The 24,777-nt window shown below is 47.2% G+C and overlaps 1 protein-coding gene across 13 annotated transcripts in view; it reads left to right on the forward strand.

Annotated features, from left to right (window-relative positions):
• RGS6 (regulator of G protein signaling 6) overlaps window positions 1-24,777 on the forward strand; it is a 629,079-nt gene that overhangs the window by 530,196 nt on the left and 74,106 nt on the right. For all 13 annotated transcript variants that reach the window (XM_047862117.1, XM_047862126.1, XM_047862124.1 and 10 more), the window contains 3 exons: window positions 4,043-4,153; window positions 16,577-16,702; window positions 24,422-24,608. In XM_047862117.1, coding sequence (XP_047718073.1) covers window positions 4,043-4,153; window positions 16,577-16,702; window positions 24,422-24,608 — 424 coding nt within the window. The remainder of the gene's footprint in view (window positions 1-4,042; window positions 4,154-16,576; window positions 16,703-24,421; window positions 24,609-24,777) is intronic.

The raw sequence follows: 24,777 nt of genomic DNA on the forward strand, positions 1-24,777 counted from the left end.
GCCTGGAACCACTCAAAGAGGCAAGGAAGGATTACTCCTCTTGAGCCTCCAGAGGGAGCATAGACTTGCTGATACCTTGACTGCAGACTTCTAAACTCCAGAAGTAAGAAAGACTCCTGTCATTTCAAGCCACCAAGTTTGTGGGCATTTGTTACAGCAGCCCCGGGAAACTAATATGTACCTTAATGTGCAACCCATCTCTTTCAGAAAGAAAGGAACTAGCTCAGGGGACCAAGGGACAACTCCCTGTGGAGCTGTCACAGCACCGACTTGTAGTGTGACCTTTCCTGCCACAGTGCCGCCCTAGGGCCTTAGGATGAAGGCTTGCCTGGGCACAAGGCCTACCTTGTACTCCTACAAGGATAACGTGCCTCCACTGCACATGCTGGTTGCAATCACATAACCTACATTTGCAGAAGATTTAGAAGATTCTTTTGAAATGCTTTTCCATTTTTTATCCAATGGTCCTGAGTGCTCCACAAGGCCATTGCGTACCATGGCGAACTTAACAAAGATCCCTTCAACAGCTCGCTTGTAATTGGCTAGTTAGAAGACCTTTCTGTATTCCTGAAATATTCCAAAATTTACTAAAAAAAAAAAAAAAAGAAGGTGGCTGGGGACAGAGTGAAGAACATCATAACCTACGTGTTCAGAGTGTGAGTATTATAACAAAGTGAACCCGATTGCCCTATAAGTCTGGTCTTGGCTCTTGAAGTCACTGGAGACCATGGAAGGAAAAAATGAAGCATGGGGCTAACCCAGAGAAATGGGTAAAGCCTGTCTCTGGATCTTTGGATCCCTAGATCCCTGCCCCACTAGGAGACCATCTCTCCCACTTGCTACCACCACAGGAGATGGGCAGCTTACTCTCTAAAGAAATTGAATCACATCAGCTCAGAATTCAGGCACATCACATCGTAAAGGGCCCACTGAAAACAAGTGAATTAATGGAAGATCTACATACTGAACAGTGGAACCCTCCAACCGTCCTCTGCCTAGTTCTTCACCCTCCAGGAGCCAGAAGTATACACCCACAGGCAAAAGATTAGAAAACTACAACCTGTGGGCCACATCTACTGCACGCTACTGTTTTCACAAATAAAGTTTTATTGGAATACGGTCACATGCATTCGTTCCTGAATTATCGATGACTGCTTTTTACTGCAACAGAAGAGCTGAGGAGTTGTAATGGACCCATCTGGCCTGTAAAACCTAAAATATTTGCTTTGTCTTACAGAAAATGTTTACTCACCGTTGCTCTAGAGAAAAATCAATGTCCCCAAAGAAAAGGCCCCAAATCCCTCATTGGGAGCTCTAGTGAAAAGACTGGTGAACTGCCCATGATCTGTCAACGAAGCCCTATCCACACACACACTGAGCCTCCAAGCAGGTTTTAGTATCTCACTCTTAAACACAAGTGGATGCCCAGAGATTTTCCAGACACTCAAGGGAAACCCCAATGTGAGGGAGTATGAGGCAAACAAAGAGCAAAACGGACTTGGAGGAACCAAAAACTATTCAAGAAACAGAAAATAAAAATACATAATTAATATCCTCAGAAATATTAATGTCAGATATCAGAATATTTTATGCATAAATCAAAAACTAGATCCTGTGATAAATAAAAGTGAGCTCTGGAAGCTTAAGAAAGTGACAGCCCAGGGGCGCCTGGGTGGCTCAGTCAGTTAAGCGTCCAACTCCAGCTCAGGTCATGATCTCGTGGTTTGTGAGTTTGAGCCCCACGTCGGGCTCTGTGCTGACAGATTAGAGCCTGGAGCCTGCTTTGGATTCTGTGTTTCCCTCTCTCTCTATCCCTCCCTGACTAGTGCTCTGTCTCTCTCTGTCTCTCAAAAATAATAAATATAAAAAGAAAAAAGAAAGTGATAGCCCAAATTTTTAAAAAGTAAATAAATAACAAGATGGAAAGAACCATCAAACTAAAAAGACAAAAAGATGAAAAACGGCAGGGCAAATTTAGGAAAATTAGATTATCAATCCAGAAGGTCCAATATTCAACTAGAGAGAATTATAGAAAGAGGAAACAGAAGAAATGAGGGTATGAAATTAACAAAGAAATAAGACTTCTGGGAAATATTTTTTTTATCCATTGCACGTGGTACCAAGCACAGTAAATAAAAAACACCAGCAAAAGCCAGGGTGAAATTTCAGGGCACTGTAGCAATAAAGAGAAGATGCTGTTTCCAGAGAGGAAAGGAACTAAGCAAAAGAACAAGAATCAAACTGGATCCACACTTCTCAGCAGTAACACTGGATGCCAAAAACACAGTAGAGCAACGCCTTCAGAATTCTGAAGGAAAATGATTTTTAACCTGGGGTTCTAGGTCCAGCACTATCTGCCAAGTACAAAGATAAAATAAAAATATTTTTAGACCTGCCAGGACTTGAAATAGTTAGCTTCTCTGCATCCTTTCTTAGGAAACCACTAAAGGAGTATCTCAGCACAACCAGAGAGTAAAACCAGTAGACGGACGTAAAGTCCAGGAAGCAAAGCGCAGACAGAAGTCAGGGACGTCCCAGGAGGGTGATTTTACATCGAGTGTATAGAGCAAACAGTCCAGACTGGAGAAAGAGGACTCCAGACTTTGGAGAGAGGACCTCCGGGAGACGGGGAGACAGAACTGAACAAGAATTGGCTAAGGTGTTTAAGATGTGGGAAAACTGGGGGCACCTGGGTGGCTCAGTCGGTTGAGTGTCTGACTTCGGCTCAGGTCACGATCTCATGGTTTGTGAGTCTGAGCCCCACGTCGGGATCTCTGCTGTCAGCATAGAAGCTGCTTCAGATCTTCTGTCCCCCCTCTCTCTCTGCTCCTCCCCCACTCATTGTCACTCTCTCTCTCTTTCAAAATAAATAAACAAAATATACGTGGAAAATTTGTTGCTAGGTGTTTTATAGATTTGTTACAACATTTGGAAAGGGTGGTATTCTACTTAGCAGGAAACAATTTATATCTAGTTTAATAATGTGGACACTGACGATTGATTTCACAAAAATTATTATACGTCTCTTAGGAGGATCGTGGGAGGAAGTGGTGGGGGGAGTCGGGGACTGGCGAAGAGAGTTGAATCCTCATCTAAAATTGATAATCAAGGGGCAGCTGGGTGGCTCAGTCGGTGACGCACCCGATTCTCGGTTTCAGCTCAGGTCATGATCTCACAGTTTCGAGAGTTCGAGCCCCGCGTAGGGCTCTGTGCTGACGGTGCAGAGCCTACTTAGGATTCTCTCTCTTCTCCCTCTCTCTCTCTCTGCCCCTCCCTCGCTCATGCTGTCTCTGTATCTCTCTAAAAAAATAAATAAACTTAAAAAAAGTTTTAAATAAAAAAATTGACAATCAAGAACAACTATAAAAACACAATTTAGAAATACACAGGTAAATGCTAAAGGAAACAGAAGGGTAGAAAGCAGAGGTCTCTGTGAGCAGACAGTGTGTGTTGTTGTGTGTGTGAAATCATTTTGTACTATTTTATTGTTTTAACCACATGCCTTTTGATGCAATGAAAATTTCATTCGAAAAGATAACGTGGCCGTTTACAGTAGAACCGGAAAAACTAAGCTGCTTTGTGGATATAATGCCTATAATGCATTACCTCCTTATGGTCCGTCAGGATTTTAGTCTTTGTCGTACGGAAGTCTCCCAGTTGGGAACCCTTGACTGGCAGCCTGGACGGATTTGAGTGTCCTTGGTGTGACCCAGATGCCCCGAGATCCCTAGTCTCCGTGAGAGGGTGATACACACGCAGGTTTGGACCTGTGTATCAGTCAGGCTAGCGCCACCAGCGAGGGGTGCACCAGGGTCCAGGTAAAGAGTAACGTGGGGAAAAGATATAAAATGTGTACGTACGACAGCAGGAATGCAAAAAACAATACGTTCCTCATGAGAAGAGAACAAGCATAAATAGAAACAGCTCGATTTGTCATTTTCCCTTTAACTTGGAATCCTATAAAGACAGTTACAACGTTTGTGTAAAAATGCAAGTTTTTATGGAAAACAGTGGCGTACTTTGCTTTGCTTCCCTCCTGCAGCTTAATTGCTTACACAGAACAGTATGTGGAATACGATCCATTGATCACGCCGGCCGAGCCGTCCAATCCCTGGATCAGCGACGATATCACTTTATGGGACATAGAGATGAGGTAAAAAAAAAAAAAAAAAAATGTTTCAATGTTCGAGAAAGAAAGAGATGTGGGGGAAAATTCATGAGATGGTGAAATTACATTATTTCCTACCTTAATTTGACGCTTTTTATCACTAGAACAGAAACCCCTCAAGTTACCTCCTGACTACGTTAAGCTCAGACGTGGTTCTACCCCCCTATACCTTTGGTTTGTACGTGGATCCTTAGTGGCTTCCTCTGACCTTTCTCTGACCCTTTAGTGGCTTCCTCTGACCTTTCTCTGACCCTTTAGTGGCTTCCTCTGACCTTTCTCTGACCTTTTAGTGGCTTCCTCTGACCTTTCTCTGACCCTTAAGTGGCTTCCTCTGACCTTTCTCTGACCCTTAAGTGGCTTCCTCTGACCTTTCTCTGACCCTTTAGTGGCTTCCTCTGACCTTTCTCTGACCCTTTGGATGCCATGATAACAGGGACAGTCCTTCACATTTCCTAGTTCTCATTGCTGGAGGGAAAAAAATTCTGTGGGCCAATTTGTTTATGTATGTGCAGAAACAACACTAATAATAATAGGTAGCGCCTACTTGACCCTGGCCACTGAGTAAGTGTCCCACGTGGAGTCCCCACGACCGGTGAACATTATTATTCTCATCATTGAACAGATGAGGAAACTGAGGCACAGAGGAGTTCATGAACTTGCTCGAGGACCCACAGCGAGCGGGTAGCAGAGTTAGGGTTAGAACCCAGCTCGAGAGCTGTGGTTTTCATCGCTCTGCTCTTCAGGAGTAACCGGAAGTAACCCTCTGCCCGTGAGGGAGGCTGGTGCCTGTACTTTAACAGCCGAGGAGCCGAAGCCCGGAGGGACTTGGACCAGCGTCACAATCACAGAGGGAAACACGCACACGTTCGGTGTGGGGGTGCCTGTGCAGCCTCCGCCCCTCGGCTAGCAGACTTTTTATTTCATTTTTCATTTCTTTGCATCTCCCTCATTCGCTTTCACTCTTGCCCTTTTCCCGCCTTCTTTTCTTGAAATGAAAAAAAAAAAAACTTACAAAAAAGTAACAAAAGTCTCTTATTACTTTCATATTTTGCTTATTATAAAAAGCCCCAACTATTCAGATGTGCATAACGAAGAAAGTTCTCTCTCCCTCCGATCCAATCGCATTGTCCAGAAAGAGTCTTTGTTTATAGTCTGATGCCGTGGTTCCCAAACTGCGCCATGGCAGGGAATTCACAGGGTTAGCCCGGGATATTCTGGATCTTTGAGGGAAGCGCTGTGGCGTTTGACTTGTGTCAGATGCTGCATAAAGCACCAACTGAAGGTACTTCGCCATTTCCAACATTTCACATTACATTCCTTTCAGCGCTGTCGTATCTTTGCAAATCTGGGTTGTCAGGGCAGTTGCTACGATAAAAAGCAAGTACTTTGCAAAAAACCAAAATGGAACAGAAAATGAGTATGGTGGGGTCCAGTCGGATTCCAGAGTTTGAGATAACGTGCAGTGTCCATCAGGCACACATTGTGGCTATTTAAGAATTGTGGTTGTTTAAGAAAACATTATTTTTTCTTTCAATGTATAGGTACTTTACAGCTACTAAGTTTTTAGGACATAAATATATATTAAGTCCTTTGGACCTGACTGTTTAATAAACAAAGCTGTTACGTACTTTTTTTTGTTTGGCCCAGGGGCACCGTGAAAAAGTTGCTGACACACTAAAAGTGCCATGGACTCAGGAAGTTTGGAAACCTTTGATTTAGGGTCTGAAACCTTTGATTTAGATTTTTATGTATATATAGTATCATATTCTTTTGCATAAATGGATTCATTACATGTACATTGTCCCATAATTTTTAAATGAATATATCATGGTGATCTTTCTCTGTAAATGCATATAACTCCACCTTATACTCTTTAATAACTACATAGTGAGTGCGCCCTTGTATGAGTAGAGTGTAATGTATTTAACCAACCCCTAGGTCATAAATATTAAAGTTATTATCTTTTTTTTTTTTTTTTTTTTGCTGCTGTAAACAACGATGCAAGGAACATCCTCACACACAAGTCCAATTATTACTTTAGGATAAATTTCCAGGAGTGAAACTGCTAGGACCGGAAGATATATTTTGGTTTTAGTTCACGCAGCCGAATTCCTCTCGAGCAAAATTCTAACAAACCTTTCCCATGCCCAGAGCTTAAAAGTGTCCACTTCCCACCTCCTCACCATCCCAGGCATTATCAATCTTTGTCACCTTTGCAAGTGTGTTAAGCTAAAATAAAAATCTCATTGCTTTTTCATTTCTTTGCGAATCCTGTCTCATGGTCATTTGGTATTCATTTTCCTCTTGTGACTTGACTGTTTTGGGTTCTGTGCTCACTTGTCTCTGTGTTTTGCTTTGGACATTGGGATATCAAATGATTACATTTGCTTGGATCATATATATTTGATCTTTTACCTGATATTTTATGCTTTCTGGATCTTGTTCTTTTTGTTTCTTTTCCTCTTCCCTGATTTTTGCTTTATGAATCAAATTTTGTGTTAGCTTTTGTCACTCTAGTTTCTACTCCAGTCATATTTACTTTTAAATTTTTAATTAAAAATGGCATCAATTCATACAAATAACATTAAAGTGTGTAAAGTAAAAAATAGAAGGGGCGCCTGGGTGGTTCAGTCGGTTAAGGGTCTGGCTTCGGGTCAGGTCATGATCTCAGGGTTCGTGGGTTCGAGCCCTGCTTTGGGCTCTGTTCTGACAGCTCAGAGCCAAGAACCTGCTTAGGATTTTGTGTCTCCTCTCTCTCTGGCCGCCTCCCCCCCCCCCCCACTCATGCTCTATCTCTCTCTCAAAAATAAAAATTAATTTTTTTTAATTAAAAAAAAATAAATTTCCCTTTGCCTCTTCCAAATCCCATTCTTCTTGATAGGTGTCTTAACCTGATACATTGTAAACAAACATTTTGTGACTGACATTTATTTCGCTGTCAGCGTTAAAAGAAGTTTGTAGTTGAGTATCTTCTTTCTAATAGTTCTGACGTGCCCTAGGTCACCCCTTCTAATCTGATCCACTGCCAGAAATTCTAATTCTAATCTCTTCTAGTCTTTTTTTTTTTTTTTTTCAACGTTTATTTATTTTTGGGACAGAGAGAGACAGAGCATGAACGGGGGAGGGGCAGAGAGAGAGGGAGACACAGAATCGGAAACAGGCTCCAGGCTCCGAGCCATCAGCCCAGAGCCCGACGCGGGGCTCGAACTCACGGTCCGCGAGATCGTGACCTGGCTGAAGTCGGACGCTTCACCGACTGCGCCACCCAGGCGCCCCTCTTCTAGTCTTTTTTTAACTCAAGGTATTTTCTCTCCTTTTATTTATTTATTTTTTAATCACTACTCTCTTTTCTGTCCTATCCTCTCTTTCCAGGAAATCCTTTTGTAGAAATTCTGAGCCTCTGAGATGGGGCAGCCATATCTCTTTATTTTTTCCCTTCTACAACTCCCATCCTGTAGTCTTTCTAGTCTATGTTCAAGGGTAGAATTCCTTGAATTACTCTTCAGAGCCACCAGTTTGGTTTTCAGGGTGTCCGTTCTGTGGTTTTATACTTTAATGAGTTTGTCTTTTCCTCCTGAGTCTTGGGAGAGCTAGTTGACGATCATGCTTTCCATTTCCAAGAATTCTTAATACTTCTTGGACTCCTGTTTCTTAATACCTATTCTATTCTTTTGATATTTATCCTCTTAAATCCCCCTGAGGGTGTGATACTGGTTTGGGTTTTGTTTTGTTGGTTGGTTGGTTGGTTGGTTGGTTTCATACTTCCCCTCTATTTCTGACACTTAGTCTGTTTCACGGGGGGGGGGGGGGGGGGGGGGTGGTTATTTATCACACAATCCATCACTGTGACTCTAACTGTTCAGAGCAGATCAGTCTGTCTTTTCATATACCCAGAAATTTGGGGGACTGCTGGTTTTCCTAAGTGAAAACCAGAGTTGCCTATCAACTCTGGCCATATAGTAAAAACACCTGGAGAGTTTGTTTCAAAACAAAACAAAACAAACAAACAAAAACCACATTGCCCAATCCCCTCCCGAACCCAATTAATTTCCGGCAGTGGGGCATTGGTTTGTTGTTTGTTTTTAATGTGTCCGAGTGATTCTAAAGTGTAGCCCTGATCCAGACAGACCAGATAGTAGCTGGTGAGGACTTCCTCGGCAGCTGTGGGGTCGGTGGTTCTCAAAGCACAGGGTATAGCAGAAGCACCTGGAATGCTCATTAAGAAGACAGATGCCCCAGGGTGGTTCTGGGTTTATTTTTAGCAAGTGTTCTAGACGATTCTGTGGCCCAGCAGTTTGAGAACTTCCCGTGTGGTGGAAGTCCCGTGTGGTGAGTCCCCACCTCGCTCCACCCCCCCCCCCGCCCCACCCACCCCCTGCAGGCTCTCCTCTGAGCAGTTCACATGACTATAGGGCTTCACCTGAGAGTGTTAGTGAGGAGCCGTAGGTCAGTCACCACGGACCCCTCTGAGCCCTGGCCATGTGGGCCAAGAGCAGACTGAAAGACCGGGTCCCCTCTCAGAGCGACACGGGTGGTAAAGCTCCAATTTCCCTTAGCGTGACATCTGCACAAGCCAGGTGCTCCGCTCTGTCTCAGATCCTGATGGCGTTTCTGAAATTCTGCAGTTTCCTCTCCATGGTGTTCCCAGTAGGTCCACTCTTCTCCCTTCTGCTGAGGGGTCTTAGGGAACAATCCGGTTAGATTGCAGAGGCCAATGAAAAGTAGGGGGAAAGCAGGAGTGTCTTTAGAAGTCTCCCTGCTTTGCTGAGATGCTTTTTCCCTCTATTCTTAGCTCTTCGCCCCTCAATTACAGAGGCACTACTCTCTGGTTTTGTTACCCATATTAAGACCCGGCCAGGAAATACTCCCCATGTGCTGAGGAGACCCTCTCCTCCATAGGGACCCTTTGTTCCATATTTCTGAGTGTCTTCCCTAAGTCCCCTGGCCAGTGCCCACCAGCTGCCTCTGCTTCCAGTCCTGCTGCTCAGAGCTTGGGGGTTTCCCAGGCGTCTGTTGGGGATGTAGCTAATTTCTTTTCAGATGGCCCTGGCATCGTAAGTGGTTCCCAATCAGGTGACACCAGTTCAGTCCATCTGCTTCATACCTTCCAAAAATTCCTCAGTTTTATCACCCGCTGATAGCCAACGTCTGTGCCTCTACATACTGCGGATTTGTTTGTTTTCTTTTTAATTATATTTTACTGAACTCCAGACTCTTGCCTGTCCCTTCTGCCTGGACCACTTCCTCAGAACCTCTCATGGCTGGTTTCACTTCTCAGTCAGCATGGGTGTCCCTTCATCAGAAAGGTCTTCTGTGATCAGTCACCCCGAGTGATCACCCCATCCATCCAGCTCTTCTCCACCACATCCTCCCCCTGGTTCTCTTTCTAGTTAGGACTTAACTAGGACTATGTCTGACACATAGTAGGCATCCAAAACACAGAAGTTGGATGGAAGACAGATGAAGGAGTGACTATTTCTCTGATCATTTCATTGGTATTTGGGAATTGGGGAGGTAGGTACATAAACATAATTCACCATAAGGACACTGGGATTTCCCCCTTCTTTCTGTAAAGACAGCAACAAAGTATGTGATCATTCGGGGAAGTGGTGGTCACCTGACCTGTTAGTTTATCCCACCCTGTCAGCACTTTGTCCCCAAGGGAATGCTATCTGCTCCTACAACTAGTACTCTGGTTCTGGTCTTATCGCTTAGGTTTCTACTCTAATCAGAATGCCTAAGACACCTAAGGCATTCTGTGTACATTCAAGCAGAGTCAAGTGATTTAGATACAAGTGAAAACAAAGGGAAGCTGTGAGGCCCTTTCTTATCCCAGCAGGACATTCCTACCCACTCAGATAGATGCAGGCAGTGGTTAGGAACCTACCTTTGGGGAAGCACAGAGTCTGGGATCAGTGCCAACCTCCTGCTTCAGCCTAGAGATGGTTCCTGCTCATGACACAAAGCCTTAAGATAACCCGTAGAATAATCAAAGGTCATTTTTTTCTCAGTTTCAGCTTAATTCAATAAATATGAATTGAGAACTTACTGTGTGCTCAATTCCAAATAAGAAGTTCTGTCAAGACTCAAATGTAGCAAGGTGCCTTAAACATGCCCTCCCATCTCCCAGACCGAGGATTCCTTCTCCTCTGGCAAAGGACATTGATAAGTCATTTGGGCATAAAATCAGGCTCTGAGGGCAGAGTTGTTGGCAGAGACTCAAACAACAAGGGGCAGGGCTTGTGACTTAAGGCAATGAGAAGAACGTATTTGTTGTATTTTTTGTTCCTGAGAGGGGAGACCTAAGCACAGTGAAAAGCAGGGAAGCGTAGAGTGATGGGAGAGACCAGGCCTCTGTGCAGGGCCAGGAAGAGCCCTAAGACCACAGCGTCCAAGGAATATCAAGTATGTGATGTTTTTTAATGTCTGCTGCTGGCTGGTGCAATATGTACCCCCTTCTCAAGACCCTTGAATCTCAGCAAAGGCTTCTACCCCCCCGAACATCTCATGGGAAGGAGTTTTGGGGTGAAGATGGGTAGAGGCTTATGGAAGAGTGAAGGCAGCAGGTAAGAAAGCAGGACTCTCCTTGGGAGCTCAAGTTAGTCTGAGGCAGGCTTTGATTTCCACTGGGCCTGGGCAAAGGGCTGCAGGCAGGCTCATTACAGTATCCAGGACAGACAAAGTCTGCATTCTACAGAGTTCAGCATACTGTCTCTGCCAAGTGGAGGTTACAGACGGCCCAGTGGAAGACAGCAACAGGACTTAACAAAATAAGGGGCAAGATGATGTAGGATAGGGCATGAATAATAGAAAATTGTGCTTTAATCCTTTTTCCTTCTCAGGCAAGCTATTAGATCTAGAAATCCAAGGATGAGAAAGCATCTATTCAGAGGGCAATTAAAGACTACCCTTTTAAGGATGAGCAAGCTACACCTCAAGTCCATCTGATGGAAATTCTGAGAAATCAAGTTTAAAGAAAAGAGTGGTAGCCAGGGCTCATCATGGAGGAAAAATCAGCCAAAAGTTGCCGGGTTGCAGTTGGAGAGAACCCTGTAGTCTAATTTTTTTTTAATGTTTATTTATTTTTGAGAGAGAGAGAAAGAGACAGAGCATAAGAGGGGGAGGGGCAGAGAGAGAGGGAGACACAGAATCAGAGGCAGGCTCCAGGCTCTGAGCCATCAGCACAGATCCCAATGCGGGGCTCAAACTCACAAACTGAGAGATCATGACCTGAGCCAAAGTCGGACGCTTAACCAACTGAACCACCCAGGTGCCCCGAGAACTCTATAGTCTAAATACCATCAGGAGAGTGTCTCAGGGAGGTCTCTCAGAAATATTTCTGGTCATGTCATTAACCAGATAGTGGATCTAACAAAAACGTGGCATTGCCAGAATTGTGGTTCATAATTCACTCTCTCCGCATCGGTTTAGCTTTCTCTCTCTGCTGGGCATGAGTGAAGAGCTACAAGGAAACTGGTTTATCCTGCTTGGCCATAGTATCCACTACCAGCCTGCCTGACCTGCTGAGTAGCAGCAACTGTCCCCAAGCTTCCTGTGCCCAGCAAGTCTGATAGAACTATTAGTCCAGGGTATTAGTCAAGTTTCTTCTCCGTGGTGGCCAGCCTCCAAATATGGCCCCATCCATGCCTTTCTTCATCTTATGCATGGGTCACTTCTTACATCAAGATGGGATAGGTCCCTACTTTTTCACCTGGGCTGGTGTTGGTGCCTAATTTGACCAATAGAGTGTGGCAGAAGTAACATTCTGAGAACAGGTCATAAAGTAGCTCCGTGTCTCCTATCACAGTCATTCAAAACATTTGCTCCTGAGATACTCCTTCTTAGAACCCATTGGCCATGCTGTGAGAATGCCAGGCCATTGAAGAGGTCATGTCATCAACAGCCCCAGCTGAGCTCCTAGCCAACAACCAGTATCAACTGCCATGTGATGAGTTATCTTGAATGTGCAGCCCAATTGAGCCTTTCAATGACCCCACCCCCAACTTCCAACTATAACTACTTGAGAGACCCCACGTGCAAATCACCTGGCTGAACCCCAGTCAACCCAGGGGACAGGGAGAAAGAATAATCAATCACTGTTTTAAGCCAGAGTTTTAGGATGACTTGTCACAGAATAATACATACCTGGACCACTCCCCATCAGAGTACTCAGGACCCTCAGGCTGCTCTAGGAGCATAAAATAAAATTGCCATCACTCTTCCAATAGCCTTGGCCCTAAAATGGCATCCTTGGATATTTGCTCTTTAAGGAACTGTCCTTTGTTTCGTAATTTTTCTAAAGACTCAAAAGTCTTTTCAAGATGGCTTATGTATTTCCCCAAATCTTAGTTTAGACCTCAAATGAGGGAAATGTAGTGGAAGGCAAGGTAGTAGGAAAAAAAGAACAGGCTTTGGAAACAGGAAGGCCCATGTACCGATTCCAGACTGTGTGGCTTTGGGAAATCTAACCTCTCTTGATCGCTGGACACCTAAATACAAATATCCACCTCCCTGGCATATATTGAGATTGAATGTAGATGGCTGCTTCCTCTGAACCTGGCTTTCTCGTTCTCAATGTGGGAGATCTCTACCATGCTCTTAGGTTGGGCGATCAGCTGGAATGAAAGATGGACTCCCTTGGAGAGCCACCTGTCTTTGCTCTGTATTGGTTTGGGCTGCCCAGTGGGATGTTAAGAATTTGGTAAGAATCAGTGGGCACAGATCACCAATTAAAGAAAAGACATCCAGCTAGCAATTAGAAAATCCCATCAGGATAAGGACACATCACTCACATCACTATACACATTTTCTTATTGATTTCCACGTAGTGTTGAACACTTGCTGTGTGAAAATGCTATGGGTGAATACAAAGATGCAGGAGACATGGTCTCTGCCCTCAAAGGGCTCACAAGGTAGCTGGAGACACAGTGACATACCCTTGAAAGGCTAAATGATGATGCAAATGTATGTCATAAGGAAGCATCTCAAAACAATGGTTGGAAACAAAGGGGCTGTGAGTTCCATGAATTACTCGTTTGAGGTGGGCCGAGGGAAAGCTATTTTTCCAGTCACCTGGAGATGTTCCAATTTTCAAAATTATTTTATAACTAGAGCCCATTCAGTGGTAGCAACATGTTCGAATCTGATCTTGAACCTTAAAGAGGATGATGCTTGGAAATACCCAAGTGATGCAAGAAACACACATTGAAAGAAGCTGAGCCAAGAAGCTCTTAATAGAACAGATCCCAATAACCACATGTACTAGGGGAGAAAGGAGCAGATGTGGAGCCTCCACATGCAGAAGGAGGATTGTGAATAATGGATAGTTGAGGGAACCCAGATGTTGAATACTGTCACCCCAAAATGCATACCCGTCCCAGAACCTCCGAATATGATTTTATTTGAAAATAAGGCTATTTCAGATGCAGGCAGTTAAAAGGAGCTCAAACTGGAGTAGGTGGGCTCCTAATCCAGGATGCCTGGTATCTTTACAGCAAGAGAAAACAGACACAGACACACATGCACAGAGTGCATGCCACGTGAAGATAAACACACAGGGAGACCACGAGAAGACGGAGGCAGCGATTGGAGTGACGGAGGCAAGAATCCCCAAGTGTTTCTGGCAACATCAGAAGCTGAGAGAAAAGGGGCACCTGGGTGGCGCAGTCGGTTAAGCGTCCGACTTCAGCCAGGTCATGATCTCGCGGTCCGTGAGTTCGAGCCCCGCGTCAGGCTCTGGGCTGATGGCTCAGAGCCTGGAGCCTGTTTCCGATTCTGTGTCTCCCTCTCTCTCTGCCCCTCCCCCGTTCATGCTCTGTCTCTCTCTGTCCCAAAAATAAACAAACGTTGAAAAAAAAAAAATTAAAAAAAAAAAAAAAAAAAAAAAAAAAAAAAAAAAGAAGCTGAGAGAAAAGCACGAAACAAATTCTCCTCTAGAGCCGTCAGAGAGAAAGCCTGACCCTGCCAACACCTTTGATTTTAGACTCCGAGCCTCCAGAAGTATGAGAGAATAAATTTCTGTTATTTTTTTTTTCAACGTTTATTTATTTTTGGGACAGAGAGAGACAGAGCATGAACGGGGGAGGGGCAGAGAGAGAGGGAGACACAGAATCGGAAACAGGCTCCAGGCTCCGAGCCATCAGCCCAGAGCCTGACGCAGGGCTCCAACTCACGGACCGCGAGATCGTGACCTGGCTGAAGTCGGACGCTTAACCGACTGCGCCACCCAGGCGCCCCTAAATTTCTGTTATTTTAAGGCACCCAGTTTATTGGTACTTTCTTATGGCCACCCTAGGAAACTACGGTATTCGGGTGCCCTCTCTATAGACCACCTTATTTCTGCTGAAGTCTGACCTTGCAGCTCTCTGGATGTCCTCATCTCTGTCCTATGTCTCTGATGACGCATCTAACATGACAGTCCAAGCTTCCTAGCCTGCCCCCAAAACGACCTTTCTCCCACCCATGATACCACCAAGTAACCTGGTAGGATGAATGTGGACCCGCTGCTTGGGTACCAGAAAATGGTGACACTAGCCATGTGTATACATGAGGCAGTCACTACAAAAATGGAGTGACTTTCTACACCCAGCTCCTGGGGAACAGCTTTCCATCAGGGTGAAGCTTCCACCAGCGCTACAAGTTTGGCAGGCAAAGAGCAAATGGTGGAGCCCGTTCCAGCTCACAGCAGGACCCCGGCAGAAAGAGGCAACGTGCCTCGGTTCTCTGAGACTCACATCTGCTGCTAGCCTCAACCTCAGGGGACTTCTCCATAAACAGTAGTTTCTGTCCCCTGGCAAGCTAGCAAGTGTGATGGGTTCTGTGGCTTGAGTTCGAGACAATCCAGGCTCTGTCTTCTTGTCTTGTTGTAAAAGGCCCGGCCTGGAACTTTGGAAGAGATGTTTCACAGAAGTCCCCAGGCTTGACCGGATGGGCTTGGTCCTTCCACTGTGACCCTGCTGGGCTAAGCCTGGCGGTACAGAGTTGTGCACAAGATTCTCCCAAGCCCCAAGCATACAATCTCAGAGTTGGAAGATGCTCCTGCTGGTGATTATGCCCAGCAGTGCAGAAATAGAAGGGTTGGGCTTGAATCACTTCGGTCCAGAGCTACACCCTCCGATACAGTAGTCATAGCTACAAGTGGCCACTGAAGTGTGAACTTTAATGATTTAAATTTGAAATATAATTTAAAATTCAGTTCGCTAGATCAATACTCCTCAAAGTTTGGTGTTTTTTTTAATTTTTATTTTTGAGAGGAAGAGAGAGAGAGAGAGAGAGCATGTGTGAGTGGGAGAGGAGCAGAGACAGAGGGGGAGACAGAGGATCCGTAGCAGGGTCTGTGCGGACATCAGCGAGCCGGATGTGGGGCTCGAACTCATGAACTGCAAGATCATGACCTGAGCTGAAGTTGGACGCTCAACTGAGGGAGCCGCCCAGGTGCCCTGCTCCTTAAAGTTGAATGAGCGCTTAAATCACCCAGAGATCTTGTTGGGCTGGGGATTCTGAATCCACACGCCTGGAGGTGCGGCCTGAGATTCCACTGCTGGCCCACAGACCGCTCCTTGCGTGGGCGGTTTTAGCACGCGGCTTGCGAACTAGGACCCTATTGCTGCCTGAAGGGTCAGGCGGATAAATACACAAGTGAACTGCAAATGGAAAGACAGAGCTGAAGGAAATGGTCTGAGGAAGATCACGTGGTTTGAGGAGGGTCACATGGGCGTGAGTCAGCACAGCGAGGTTAAGAGCTGCACTCTGGAGCCACACCATCCAGACTCATCTTGACTCCATCACTTCCTAGTGTGTGTCCCTGGGCAAATGACCGCTAGACCTCAGTTTCTCTATCTGTATAATGGGGACAGTACCAGTACATTTGTCACAGAGCAGTAGTGAGGACTCTGTGAGTTAGCAGAGTTAAGACGCTCGAAACAATGCCCAAAACATCAATAAACACGAAGCAGGTGGTTGTTAAATGAACACAACATTCTGCTTCCAGGCAAGTGATGAGGGTTTATCCCGATGCATTTCTGACCAAGGGTATGTCACTTGGATCTAAATAAGACTAAAAATGGTGGAGTTGAGAGTTGGGCTCTGACCGCCATGGTCCAGAGAAGCCAAATAAATGGGGTTGTTTCATTTCCTGCAGGCAGGAGCCCCTTGGCGGATATCCTGGTGAGCCTCACCTAAATGTTGCCCCTTTCAAATGCCTTCTCTCAAGAGACATTCTACTGTTGGCTGATGTTGAGTAAAAGTCTGCAACCGGACTTTGTACAGGTTTTAGAGAATCTATCACTTAAATTTGAGACATCGCCCTTCGCCATGTGTCAGCAAAACAGATTTGAGTTGTTAGAGGGAACAGGACACAGGTATTTGCCTGGCATTGATCATTTTTTAAACCTTTGTTCTCCCCAAAAGCAAAGAGCCCAGCCAGCAGCGAGTCAAGAGATGGGGCTTCTCTTTCGACGAGGTATTGAAGGACCAGGTGGGGCGGGACCAGTTCCTAAGATTCCTGGAGTCCGAATTCAGCTCCGAAAACCTCAGGTAACTCTCTCGAAGTTGGGCGCGGTGTGTACAAAGAAATTTGCAGAATCAGTCTCTCTTTCTGCCTCCCTTTCTCAATGAAATGTGATGGTTCAAACTCAAAGTCCAGCTAATCTGTCTAAGGTTGAAATGGAGAAGGACAAGCTTGATGCGTCACTTTGGTATCACCATGCTAGCACTTTCCAAAACCAACATTTTTGTTCTTTAAATGCAAACATTTGTTCAAGTTATCGGAAACATGCCCGCAATAATAAGTAAATGATCAAATGGGTTTTATGACACCGTGCGTTAACTAAAACCAGAAAACCGTGGAGCTTCAGAGTGGAAAGGCACCTCAGAGAACCTCTCCTTCAAAACTTCTCAGTCTGGGGTCCTGAATACTCGACAAGCTAACCGGAAAACAAGCGACATCCCTGAGCTCACTTCAGAACTTCAAAAAGCCAAAGTAAATACCACTCAATACCTGGCGACATATCTGTAAAAACTAATTAAAATATGCTTTTCCTTTTGGGGGGGAATTCTATCAACTCCATGTCATGTTTGCTCTGGTCACCTGCCACCAGTGAGAACATCTGATCATTTCCGTTGGTCTCCGGCTAATCAAGCAAGATGAGGGGAAATGTATTGATGTATTAATCATAGCTGTTCAGTGGAAGAAAAAAACCAAAACTTTCAAAACATGAGGTCCATGGAGGGGGGGGGGGAAGGGAGAGCATTCAAAGGGAAAGGGTTTGTTGTCATGAAAAGTCTGGGAACTTGTGGTTTATTCAGGCTTCTGCTGTATCAGATGTAGACACAGAAGCCTATGGAAAAGGTGACTGGTGTAAGACCCCTGAGTGATATTAGCAAACTGGTGGCTTCTCAGATGGACATCTCAGGGTTTTTCTCTTGGCACCAGCCTCTTTTTTATATGCTAGGTTAATTCCCATCTTCCAAGCGTTGCTATTTTCTAGCAAGGGTGGTTTTATTAATTTTTTTTCTTATTTTTTAACTTTAAAAAGTCCTTGAGCTACTGTGGGCAAAGGACTGCTCGCTCCAGGGTTAATGTGCAAAGTCCATGTTATTTATTTGGTAGTAGAGACCATATCAGCCCCATAAATCAACCATGCAGTCTTTATCCCACACGTATGCTGTATCAAGCCCTGCGAGAGTCTGCCGGGGGAATGCAGAAAAGTCAAGATGCATGATCCTCACCCGCAGGGATCTTGTAGGCCCTTGACGAAAAAGCACAAGAGACTATTAAATCATTAAATGACTGTAAATGAGAATAAACACTAAGAACTGTTTTGGAAGTGTTTTTTTCAAAAAAGGGAGGAATGAATGTAAGCCAGAGTAGGCCAATCATAAGCTGGTCTTTGAAAAACACACAGGATACTGATAGACAAAAAAGAAGGAAGGAGAGTATTCTACACAGGAAGACCCAACGAGCAAAGGTGTGGCCGTGGGAGTCTCCCATGTCACACAGATGCCAGTTAACTGTATGTATCTATGCCTTTCTAGGCGGCCAGGTGCCTGTTGTAAAAACAGACTAAGGCTGCATATCTGATTCTAGGTCAGGACACAGGATTTCTTTCCTTATGCTGAGGCATTATTCTAAACACACCTCAGAGCTTCGCTTCAATTCCTAGTCAAGCATTTGGAACAGAAAGCTTGACTTCTAAAAGTCCTCATTACGGTGGGTTCAGACCAGCCTCCCAGGCCATAAATGGAGGTGGGTCCTGATTAGGAAGCCACGCCCTCTATGGCCAGCATGGTGCCCTCAGACAGCCTCTCTGTGCCCTGGCTCAGCCCCAGGACCCACCCGGAGCTTGGTCCCCATGAACCACCCCTGGGAGACTATTTCTCTTTGTCATCTCTGTCCCACGCAGGTCCCCAACATAAAATGGTATAGAGGTCTCCTTTACCTATTTCTTAGCCCATGAGTGGCCTTATGACCCCCTGCCACCTGCACCATTACGGAGACTTGGAAGAACGACCACAGAACGTCCTGGCCATTCTGAGCGGGAGCATCTACTGGCTCAGCACCTCCTGCCCAGTCTGAGTGTAGCCAGGGCCACATATCAGTTCAGACTAGTGTAACGAAAACGCATTACATTTAGGGCCAGGAGTACATGGAGGAGCGTGTCCCCGGCAGGTGCTCAGCACCTCATCCTGCCGTTACCTCTCACGCCTCCGCCAGCTCCTTTCCCCCTGGGCCAGGAGGCTGCATTCAACCCTAGGTGAAAGACTGGGGGGGGGGGGGGGGGGGGCTTTTGAGTGTGCCGGTGACTAATCTACACCCCCAGCATGAATGCATAAATCCACACTTAAAGAGGGTCCCCTCTGATCCATGACAGGAGAGAGGATAAAGAAAATAGAACAGCCGGAGATAAAAAGTACAGCCCAAGAGCTTATAAAATCCTCTCTGGAGGCCCAAGTTCCACTTTTATGATATTCAGCATAATTGGATGTATGGAGGAAAGTTCAGTTTGAAATCACACAACTACTTAGGACTCTTCGGTCATCCATAACCAGGTGGTTTCTCCCCTCCCCTTTGGGCCACAGATTTTGGCTTCGCACCCACCATGACCCAGGGCCCAAGGACTCACAGCTGTCCAGCACAGCCATGGCACCCTGCAGATGCACCCCCAGCCATGTGAACGGGGCCCCCTAGAGCTGCATAAGGGGCATAACTCAGAGATCCTGCCAGCCCGTTGTGTTGGCCACCTTGGGGGGGTCATCTCTTCACCCCAGGATCGATCAAACAGCCCGGGCAACAGGCGTCAGAGGATGCGAGGCAAAGAGACCAACCAGAACTCGACTGGATACATTGCAAAGGGCATCTGCATTTTGTCTACCTGTGCTCCCCGGCATCTCTCTAGCTAGAGGGGTGCTTAGATCATCACATTTTGGCCCGGCACCTGGAGTGCCAGTTAAGTAGGCAAGTGGTTGAATCGGTACCAGAACTTCAGGGTGCAGAACAGAGGAGCCCCAAAGAGACGTAGAAATCACTCTCACAATGTCACCCCGGATCCTTTAAGGAAAAATGATGTCTGTGATAATGTGATGTAAGTTCAAGTCCCTTTATATCTTTTTTTTTTTTTTTTTTTTTTTTTTTTTTTGGTGAGATGAGGGAGGGGCTTCATCATCAGGGCCCGGAGGGGGCACGGCCAGTGCATTTTGCTGCAGCCAGTGCGGAGTGAGAATGTGTGCTCTCTGGGGCACCCTGCGCTGAGCCCGGGGCTCCATTCAGACAGGGTGGGCCCCTGGAGACAGCTGCTTGCTCGGGGCCTGTGGAATGCACGCGGGCTCCCATCCACGAGGCCAGGGCCTCGGGGCTCTGAAGCAATCACTTGGAGTGCATTATCTGACTTCGTCGTCCTTCTCCCTTCTCTGTGCATTTTCCCAGAAGGGTGACAGGAGCCCCTTGTCCACTTTTGCCCCCTCCCCATCCCCTCTTCGCAAACCTGTGTCCTCCCTGGCTCGACACCCTCTGCCGCACGGCAGGGCAAGAGTTAAAACTCAAAACCCACAGCAAAGAGCGTTCCCCGTACATTTTTTATGAGCTGTAACATCTCCTGAGAGAACGTGGTTGTTCTTCTAACCTGCAGATTGATTATCCCCGTTCCACACAGTGTCAGCTGAAGGGAGAAGCAATTAAAGAGAGCACAGGGGAGTCTCCAGGTTTGCCTGGAGAGCTCCCATCGCCAGCCATGGCCCCGGGTCCTGGGAGGACCTGGGAAGGTTCACGAGACCCAGAAGGACTCACCACTAACCAAACACATGATTAATCGGAACAGGGGTGACTCACATATCGCCATAATAATCTGGGGCACCTCAGCCACTGCCCAGTGAACATAACTCAGCTGCGGTGGTGCTGGTGGAGGTGGCCGTTTGTAGGCCCCAAGGGATTTCTGCCCAACTGGGGAACCAAGTCAAGTTGCATCCATTGTTCCTGAGTCTCTGTTGACCAGCAGAGGGCACAGAAAGCCTTCCTTTGGCATAGAGTTTGCTTTCCTCCGGGAACAAACTAAAAGCTAGATTTTTCTAAGCCGTGAGAATCCTACTTTATGAAAAAAAAAAATAGGTAAACTGAGACCTGAGGGGCTGCCCAGACGCCCTGGCAAGATGGAGAATGCGGACAGCTGCGTGGTTTTCCTGCTTCCGGCCGGCCTCGAGGAGAAAAACCCCACTCCCCGCCAGCACCATGGTCCTGACGACAGAGGAGGCCACCTGGGGCAGCCCGGGACTGCCCCCCAAGTCCCACCCACGGCTGCCGGGCCCTGTGGCGGCCGAGCCCAGGCTGCCTCCCCACAAAGGCTGGTGTCTGCCCGCATTCCTGAGCCATCGACACGGATCACATGCCGACACACGGGCTGCCTCCCCACGCTCTGACGACTCCAGCGGAGCAGGACAGATGGTCTCCCTAATACCAGCAAGTCCTTGCGGCCTGCCTGTCAGGACAGCCCTTCTGCTGCAAGCCGTAGAGGCTTAATGCAAGATGTTGGCATCTTCCTCCCGGCTGGTGTCCTCAAGGAGGGGCGCTACCTGCGGGCTTTTGATGAGGCGGAAGCCGCACGGGCCTCCGTGGGCCTCGCATCCGCAGTAGGCGTGTGGCGGGGAGCTCCGTGGCCCCGGCGAGGGGCGTGTGGCCGGGCAGCCAGGGCCCCAGGGCCTGTGGGCTCGCAGATGGCAAACGCAAACCCGAGCCTGCTCTGAATTTCAAATCGACACAGAGGTTCCTTGGAGCCAGGGACGGTAAACACGTATGGATGTCGGGATGCTGTTGTGACAGCACTTTGGCCGTCACCTGAGAAGGGTAAGGCAGGTCACCTCCAAAGCAGACAGAAGGCTGAGAGGGTCCCCGTGAGTGCAGCAGGGAACACTGCTGGCTAAGGGAATGCCATCTCCTCCTCCTCACCTTCTAGCCTGTTGTCTCTTCTCCTACTTTAAAAAAAAAAAAAAAAAAAAAATCTTGGTTTATGACAAAGGGAACCTTTTAACTGTTTGTGTAAAAGTTGGTTACATTTGACTCTGGAATCTCCATTTACATCCACTTTAGACCTTCTCTAGACCCAGGTGAGGGATGTGCAATAATGTGGCTCCCAAAGCATCCTGCCAGAGGGACCCTGAGGCCTCAGGAACCACAGGAGCCTGCAGGGCTCAGAAGCTGCTGGGTCCTCAGGGCCTTCCCGGAGCTTGAGAGCTCCTCCTCAGAGCAGATTGGAACAAGGGACAGAAGGTGACAGAAGGTGACGCCCCCACGTGACATTGATTGAGGGAGCAGCAAATTGCCTGGGTACCATCCATGTGTGTGAGAGACTGCAGAGTCTGGGAGGGCTGGGAATGATGCTGGCCCAGAGAAGCTGTCTCCAGCAGCAGGGGTTGGGGGTGGCGGGGGGGGGGGGGGGGTGGGAAATCAGCCCAGAGGCGACTCCCTGAGGGAGCCAGGACTCAGCCCTAGCAAATGGCTGCAAAAGATTCACCCGCTAGCACTCCTTCGAGTCCTTTGAAAAACCCACAGCAGCTTCCTTCTTCAGAGCTGGGTTTCCTCAATCTCACCCGCCCATCAAACACTGCCCAGCAGACGAAGAAAACCTATGGGCACTGTCATCACCAGATGACCATTTTCATCTGTAAGTGTTCCGGCCACCTCTTTTCATTCCATGGCAGTCCTGGAGGGTGGGCTGGAGACGCCTAAGGAACCTGAGCCGCAGGGCTGGGACGTAGAAGAGCCCCGCTCCCCAGTGGGGTCTCCGGGGCCCCCTGAGCAACCAAGCAGGTTTGCGGTCCCATTAAAACTCCCCCTCCGCCCCTTCGCACTCAGCTCAGAGAACGCTCACTGTTCCCTCCCCAGTAGCCAGAGGACGTGAGCTGCAGAACCGTGGCAGAAAGAAAGGTGGCCGGTGCGGAGGGCCAGGCGATGACGGATGGCAGCAGCAAGAGCCCCTGGCAACTTCTGCCCGGCCTCCCGAGGAGAAAGCCCAGCACTGAACCTGTGGCCACCGCCCTGACCCCTCCGCGGCTCCCACCCCCCCGGGACCTGAAAGCATTTCAGTTGCACCTGGTTGGGAAGTTCTTCAGACCCACATCACATATCTCGCCGCCCACTCCATACCCATTGTACAGATGAGGAAAGAGATGCCTGGAAAGGCACAATTCCAAGACAGCGGCATAGTCAAGATGAGGACAGAACTGTGTCTTCTGATCTTCTAGTCGACTGAGGTCACTAAGCCTCCTTCCCTGCCTCTCGCTCTTCAGGACCAACAAGGAAACCATGAGGGTCTTCTTTGAAGAGATTATTAGAATCCCAAATGGCAAAGCAGGGGAAGAGTTGGACTCCGCCCTGACCCTTGCACACACCTGTCCTTGGGGAAATGGGGCTGTATTACCACAGTTGGCCACTAAGTGGTGCCTTTGGGCCATGCACTTGGCTCCAAAGACAATTCTATGAAGAGAACTAGAAAAACACGCTTAACCTTTAAAAAAAAACAAAACGAAACAAAACAAAAAGGAAAAAACAAGTACGTCTTACTTTGGGTGCAATTCCATGACAGATTGAATACACTTTCCACCATGCCGTGGTTCAGCTTCTCCTGTCCCTGCCCTTTCATTGACTTGAGTACGTGTGATTCCTGTGGCTGTGGGAACCACATAGCCCAGGGCCTGTCCTCAAGTCTCACTGATGGGGACACTGGCCCGTCCTATTCACAAGGCACAAAGTGTGCTACCCAGATCTGGGTACTGCTGCAAGCCCTCCCCAGGGCTGCCTTGGGAACCATCCTTACAACCGGGAGCTGTTGTCCGAGCTTGGTCCTGTTTGCTGCGGCTCTCAGCAGAAAAGAGCTCACACCCAGCACTTCCAATGGCCACTGCCATGCTGATGCTGAGAAATTCATGAAAGGCACGTATGGAAGCGAGCGAGAGGTTTTTCTTTCCAGTGCTCCCTGGAGACTCTTTTGCTATAGAGGTTCCCCACGTGTGCCTCTTCAGCTATGTTTCTGATGAGCCCATCTTCAATCCAACAGCCATTTACTGAGCACCTACTATATGCTAAGCACCATGCTGGACACTGACCTCGCAAACTGGCTCTTTTTCCATCTTTAACATGAATAGCGGGAGCCTTCCAGCTCAGGTCTTCTTTATGATCCTAAGATTCTATCTGCCTCTTGGGATTTCCTTTCTTTTGATGCTGCTAACTGATCCCAAGCAGATATAATAAGGGAAGTCACCTTGTCTGTGTCAGGGCACCTATATAGAGTGCTGGCTCTCAACCAGGGGTGATTTAACCTCCCAGGGGATGTTTGGTAATATGTGGAAACAGTTTTGGCTGTCACAACGTGGGGAGGGGTTGCCACTGGCATCTGGGGGGTAGAAGCCAAGGTTGCTGTTCAGCATCCTACAATGCACAGGGCAGCCCCACAACAAAGAATTATTGGGCCCAAAATGGAAATAGTGCTGAGGCCGAGAAACCTTGGTGTAAAGGGAAAGAAACCTCTTTTTGGTAACCAGAAGCACAATGATTTTCTAATGTGCACTTCTTTTCTGTTCTCCGCAATAACGGAGCACCCTTTGAATTTTCAGCCGTCCCCATTGTCTTTGTTACCTAGGTAGTGGCAGCAGGGAAGGCTGGGCGATACAGCAGAATGAGTTTCGTGGGATGTCAGTTCTGGGACCACATCCAGCAAAGTCCAGATGCTGAGCCCCCTGGAACTGACTTTCTTTATGCTTCCACATCAGGTTCTGGTTGGCTGTCCAAGATCTCAAGAAACAGCCCCTGCAGGATGTGGCCAAGAGGGTGGAAGAAATCTGGCAAGAGTTTCTGGCTCCAGGGGCACCAAGTGCGATCAACCTGGACTCTCACAGCTATGAGATAACCAGTCAAAATGTCAAAGACGGAGGGAGATACACATTCGAAGATGCCCAGGTTTGTGTATCTGCGTGCATGCTTTCCACTCAAAAGATGTTCATTTGTCCACTCCGCCACCCCACCCTTTAATATAGGTCCAAGGCATTGTGGGTAGCTAGAATTTCAGGTTTTATGGTGTGTAAGGCCATCAGAGGAAACCATTCCAGGTAGGTGTGTAGTGAAATTC

Source organism: Prionailurus viverrinus, chromosome B3 (genome assembly GCF_022837055.1).
Source record: "Prionailurus viverrinus isolate Anna chromosome B3, UM_Priviv_1.0, whole genome shotgun sequence".
In the NCBI taxonomy this organism is placed as follows: domain Eukaryota; kingdom Metazoa; phylum Chordata; class Mammalia; order Carnivora; family Felidae; genus Prionailurus; species Prionailurus viverrinus.